At 35.3% G+C, this 5403-nt stretch overlaps 1 protein-coding gene across 1 annotated transcript; it reads left to right on the top strand.

Moving 5' to 3' along the window:
• On the top strand, window positions 270-5062 carry LOC107639427 (oxysterol-binding protein-related protein 3A). The gene is made up of 10 exons (XM_016342922.2): window positions 270-546; window positions 954-1047; window positions 1391-1507; window positions 1630-1702; window positions 1785-1903; window positions 2108-2229; window positions 2519-2695; window positions 3177-3321; window positions 4272-4450; window positions 4620-5062. The coding sequence occupies exons 1-10, from the start codon at window positions 428-430 to the stop codon at window positions 4864-4866; spliced, it is 1392 nt and encodes a 463-aa protein (XP_016198408.1). The 5' UTR covers window positions 270-427; the 3' UTR covers window positions 4867-5062.

The following is a 5403-nucleotide window of genomic DNA, read 5'->3' on the forward strand; positions in this document are numbered from 1 at the left end:
AGCCGCCAAAGTTGATTGATTCTCTTTACGCTCAAGGCAACTCAACCTCACGCGCTAACCACACGCGTGTAACACGAAACTTACGTCACCTTTGAAATTTGCATCGCCACCCAAACAGACTCTGAAGAAAAGAAAAAAGGAAATATCAACCCACTTTCCATTCGCTTGGACTTTTCAAAAATCTAGAACCGCCAACCATGATCGTTGCTTTTCATAGCTGTTCCTGGTATTATTTTATTTTATTTTAATAATAAAGCATTGTTTGCTCCACCATTATATATAAATAGTGATAAAAAATAATCCAAGAGTTTAGTATTCTTTTTGGTTCGTTAGAAGTTAGATCGACTTTGCTAAAGAAAAATATCAGATACTTCCGCTTTTCTTTTTGTCAATTTGGTTTCAATAGTTGGTTGAATTTTTCATCGCCATGGCTCCAAAGGATCCCAAGCATGCTGCTGCTGCTAGTGCCAGTGGGGGTGGCTTCTTTGCTTCACTTGCTTCCAGTTTGACCAATTTTGGAACTGCCATGTCAAAATCCGTGAATGGGTATAAGATCTTTTAGAACCTTTGGATTCAAACTTGTTAATTTTATATTGCATTTTTTTGTGTGAATCGTTTTGTATGAGGGAAGTTCAAGAATTAACTTGGTTTGGATGATCATCGATCTTCCTTGGTTTTCTTTGTTCGTTGGATTGAAATAATGATGTAGCAGTTTCATTAGATATATATGTTGTTTGAGTTATCTAAACGTGTAATTTAATGTAAGAGCCGTTTGAGTTTAGAGTTTGTTGTGATTATTTTCAGTTATTGGGGTTTCATTTCTTTCAGTTTCATTAAATGTGTCTATTAACTGTTTGATTTATTTCATGAAGCTTGTGTTTGTTTTAGGCTGATTCAGTTTCATGAGCTGGGAGATTTTATGTTTGTTGAAAATTTGTAATTTTGATTCTCAGTATAATGGGCTATGAGGGGCTGGAGGTTGTTAATCCAGAAGGAGGAACCGAAGATGCAGCAGAGGAAGCGGAGAAGGGACGATGGAAGCAAGAGGTACAAAGAATTTAACTATCTTAAAGACAAAGCACATTTTATTGTGTGAGGAAGTTGTTGCTAATGCAATCTAGATTCTATAACAGGCATAAAGTAACTTTTCATCTTTGTGGAATGTAGGTGGGAATTTGCATTTTGAAACTTGATATTTTTCACTTTATAACTTTTAGTCAACCTATAACCAATGCTGACTTTGATTAACAAAAATTTACATATATCTCATGGTGTACTTTGGAGAAAATTTGTCTTCAAATTTATAATGCATATTTTATATTGTATGCATATCATCTTATTGTATGCATTTCATCTCTCAAATAGTCAAATGTTCCTTTGAACCTCGCAGGATCGGGATAGTTACTGGAAAATGATGCAGAAGTATATAGGCTCTGATATCACATCAATGGTGACACTTCCAGTTATCATTTTTGAGCCAATGACAATGCTACAGAGAATGGCAGAGGTGTGTATTATTATATACATATGTAACTTTGGTGCATTTGCTTTTGCTATTGCATTCTCACAAACTATGAATATCGAGTGTTCTATCTATAGAATCTCACTGATTGTGCTTCGATTTTACAGCTGATGGAATACTCTTACCTTTTAGATTTGGCAGATGAGACTGAGGATCCATACATGAGACTTGTATATGCTTGTAAGGATTATTTTCATGTTCTCTCTCTCTTGTTGTTTTATTCATGTAATTACATACATCTGACATTGGATGATTTCTGCAGCATCATTCTTCATATCTGTCTATTTTGCTTACACACGAACATGGAAACCTTTCAATCCAATTCTTGGCGAGACTTATGAAATGGTTAACCATGGTGGCCTAACATTTATAGCAGAACAGGTGTGTTATGTTTCTTTTTATTTGTTTGCTAGTTCTTCAAACAGAATGCTGAATCAAGTGTCCTTTTGTTTTTAAGACATTCATGACTTGGCAATTATTGTTTATATATTATAAAGGAAATGTATATAATTTTCTGCGTAGTTTGTATGATGCTCTTGAGCATGGTTCTAATTTGTGGTTATGCGTAATACAAATTGCTAACAGGTCAGCCATCACCCTCCGATGAGTGCTGGGCATGCTGAAAATGACCACTTCACTTATGATGTGACGTCGAAATTGAAAACCAAATTTCTTGGCAACTCAGTTGATGTATATCCTATTGGAAGGTAATTCTATTCTTCAGCTCTCTCAAGTCTGGGTTCCTTTTTGAATTTTGCTTGTTGACTTAAAAGAGAAGATGAAGTGCAACATAATCTTTTCCATAAGAGTTGTCAGACATAGAATTGATTTGTGGGTTTTCAATTGTGCATCTTGTGTTTAAGAATGTTTCATGTGTCCTTATTACAATGTTATTTGAGTTTATTTTATAATGCCAAGTTTCTGGTATAATTCATGTTCATTATTAGTAAACATTTTCTTTGTGTGCTCATGTAATGTGCTGTTACTTGAATGCAGAACACGAGTTACCCTCAAAAGAGATGGTGCGGTCCTTGATTTGGTGCCACCTCCAACAAAAGTTAGCAATTTGATTTTTGGACGAACTTGGATTGACTCACCAGGGGAGATGATCCTTACAAATCTGACTACTGGCGATAAAGTCGTGCTGTATTTTCAACCATGCGGCTGGTTTGGGTATGACTACTTTCTCTTGTAGATCCGTCTATCAGCGGATAAGAAGACATTGATTTTCTATCATGCGTATTTATTTCTTATGGGGAATTTCCTATCTCCATGTTTGGCTTCTATTTATTCTAGTTTTAGGTGTTGAAAAGCATGAATCATGATATGATCAACAGATTGAAGAATTCAGTAAGAAGCAGGATTTTTGTATATTGTATTAAAACTTTCTAGAGCTAACCGCTTAAAAGCTTAAACTAATAATCGCCCATTGATCTTGAAGCATGGATAATGCATATTGCTAACTTGGGTTGGACATTTAAAGGTGTCAAGGACTAACTCTAAAACAACACTATTTTCTGTTATTATGCAAACCCCGTGTATATTTGTCTGACAATTACTACAGGCTTTATAGCTTGTCGACTTCCAGTTTCATTATTTCCTTGGTGCTTTTGTTGTATATATCGTCCAACCTAAAAGGAATTTCTATTTGCAGAGCTGGTCGGTATGAGGTGGACGGATACGTATATAATGCTTCCGATGAGCCAAAGATACTGATGACAGGAAAATGGAATGAGGCTATGAGTTATCAGCCTTGTGACTCAGAGGGAGAGCCACTTCCGGGCACTCAGATGAAAGAGGTGTGTTATCCAACTTCCGTTTATTTATGTTTTATTATATTACATGACTTATCCTATTTTTACTTTTATAAAAATACATATCGCCGTATCGTGTCGTATCATATCCATATCGTGGGTCGTATTGAGCTTCCTAGGTAGTATGCTAGTTTTATTCCATAGATGTGTCGCTCATAATTCTTCGTCTTGAATTGTAATAGGGCTTAAACGTCTAATCCAAAATTCTACTTCTGTAAATTGTAGTAGGTAGATGACTAATCCAATTAGTGTCTCCAAATGCACAGCATATGGTGCTCTCTGATTTCTTCTTGAGTGAATACCCAACTTTAGTCCTGATCATTTTTTCGAAGAAATTACGAGGTTTCTAAATAAAAAAAATATTCTTTTCAGTTTCTGATCTTTATTTGTATGAGACTAGTTAGCCCCTGCGTCGATCATAAAAATATTGACAAAAGAACTAATCAGTCTCATAAAAATAAAAATCAAAGACTGAAAAGAATATTTTCTTTTGTGAGGGTTTTGTTATCTTTTGTGGTAATTGTCGGACCGTTTAGAATTTTTTTTCCCATGTAATTTCTAAACTATTGCTTTTGTAGGAGAATATTTTTGTATTATCTCATAATTATGTTTAAGCTGGATGGAGTGTGTCTGCCGATTCTGACTGAATATGACCAATACTTGAATAAGGTTGAATGCTTGCTTAGTAAAAATAGGAAACGAGCTTAGTCAAAGTGAATTAACTAGGAAGCTTATAAAACGTCTTCTCTGATATATATATATTTTTTTTAAATTTTCATCATTCCTGACTCTTCATTCTTCAACTCCTCATCCCTGATTTTATGGAGAGATTGCTACTTTTTGGTGTCATTGTTTCTATGATTTTGTGTTTGCTCCACTGTTCCCACGTTATTCTGGAATATTTATTTTGCGATCTAACTTGTCCCATTCTGCAGCCATGGAGAGTTGCCGAAACTCCGAAAAACGACAAATTCCAGTACACACATTTTGCACATAAGATCAACAGCTTTGACACCGCTCCCAAGAAGTTATTGGCATCCGACTCTCGTCTCCGACCCGACAGAATGGCCCTTGAGAAGGGTGACCTTTCCACAGCTGGCAATGAGAAAAGCAGGTAACTAACTGCCCTTTTCACTCTCTCCACAATTAAAACATTTGCAACAGAAAAGATATTCAGTGTGGACTGAAACTTAAAACCTTTCATTCTTCTTTATCATCATCACCTGTGAGGTCTTGTTAATTCTTTACCATTCTATATGTTTACAACTTTTTATTTTTTGCAGTTTGGAGGAGAGGCAGAGAGCAGAGAAGCGAAACCGCGAGGCCAAGGACCACAAGTTCGTTTCCAGATGGTTTGATTTGACAGAGGAAGTAACTCCTACACCATGGGGTGACTTGGAAGTTTATCAATACAACGGTAAATACACTGCACATCGCGCCGCGATCGAAAGCTCTGCCTGCAACGACGAACCTGACAGCAGCAGAACAGAGTTCAACCCTTGGCAATATGATAGTTTGGATGCTGAATAAGCATTCTTGTGAAATTCTTTCCATTAGTTTTTTTAAAATATTTTTTGTCAGATTGTTATAAAGCTTGTATGTATTTTATATGATGCTTGATTCTTTTTTTTTTCCTTTACTTTTTTGGTTTGCCGGTGGGGCTGCGTTTTGCTATTGTAGGATTACATAATGAATATTAACCTTGTTACTTGTTAGTTTATCAATATACTTTGCGTATATAAATTTTAGGTATTATGTAATTTACTGCTCGTATAATTTATTAATTTTAGGCTTAAATAAGTTTTTGCTGTCTATAAAACGCTTTTTATTTTTAATATGGAGGAAGGTGTGGAGTGTAACAGCATTATGAAAAATAGAGGTGCTTTTCCTGCATGTGATGTCAGGAGGCTGAAATCGGACCGAGCAATTTAGAGTATCCGATTAAAGGAGATCTACAAAAAAAATAATTTTTTAATAAAACTCGGACGGTCCGTTTTGATTTAAGAAAAAAAAAACTAAAAACGGAAGGTCCGTTTTCTTTTAAAAAAAATAAAAAAAAACAAAAAG

The sequence above is a fragment of the Arachis ipaensis genome, chromosome B04 (assembly GCF_000816755.2).
Source record: "Arachis ipaensis cultivar K30076 chromosome B04, Araip1.1, whole genome shotgun sequence".
NCBI classification, from domain to species: Eukaryota; Viridiplantae; Streptophyta; class Magnoliopsida; order Fabales; family Fabaceae; genus Arachis; species Arachis ipaensis.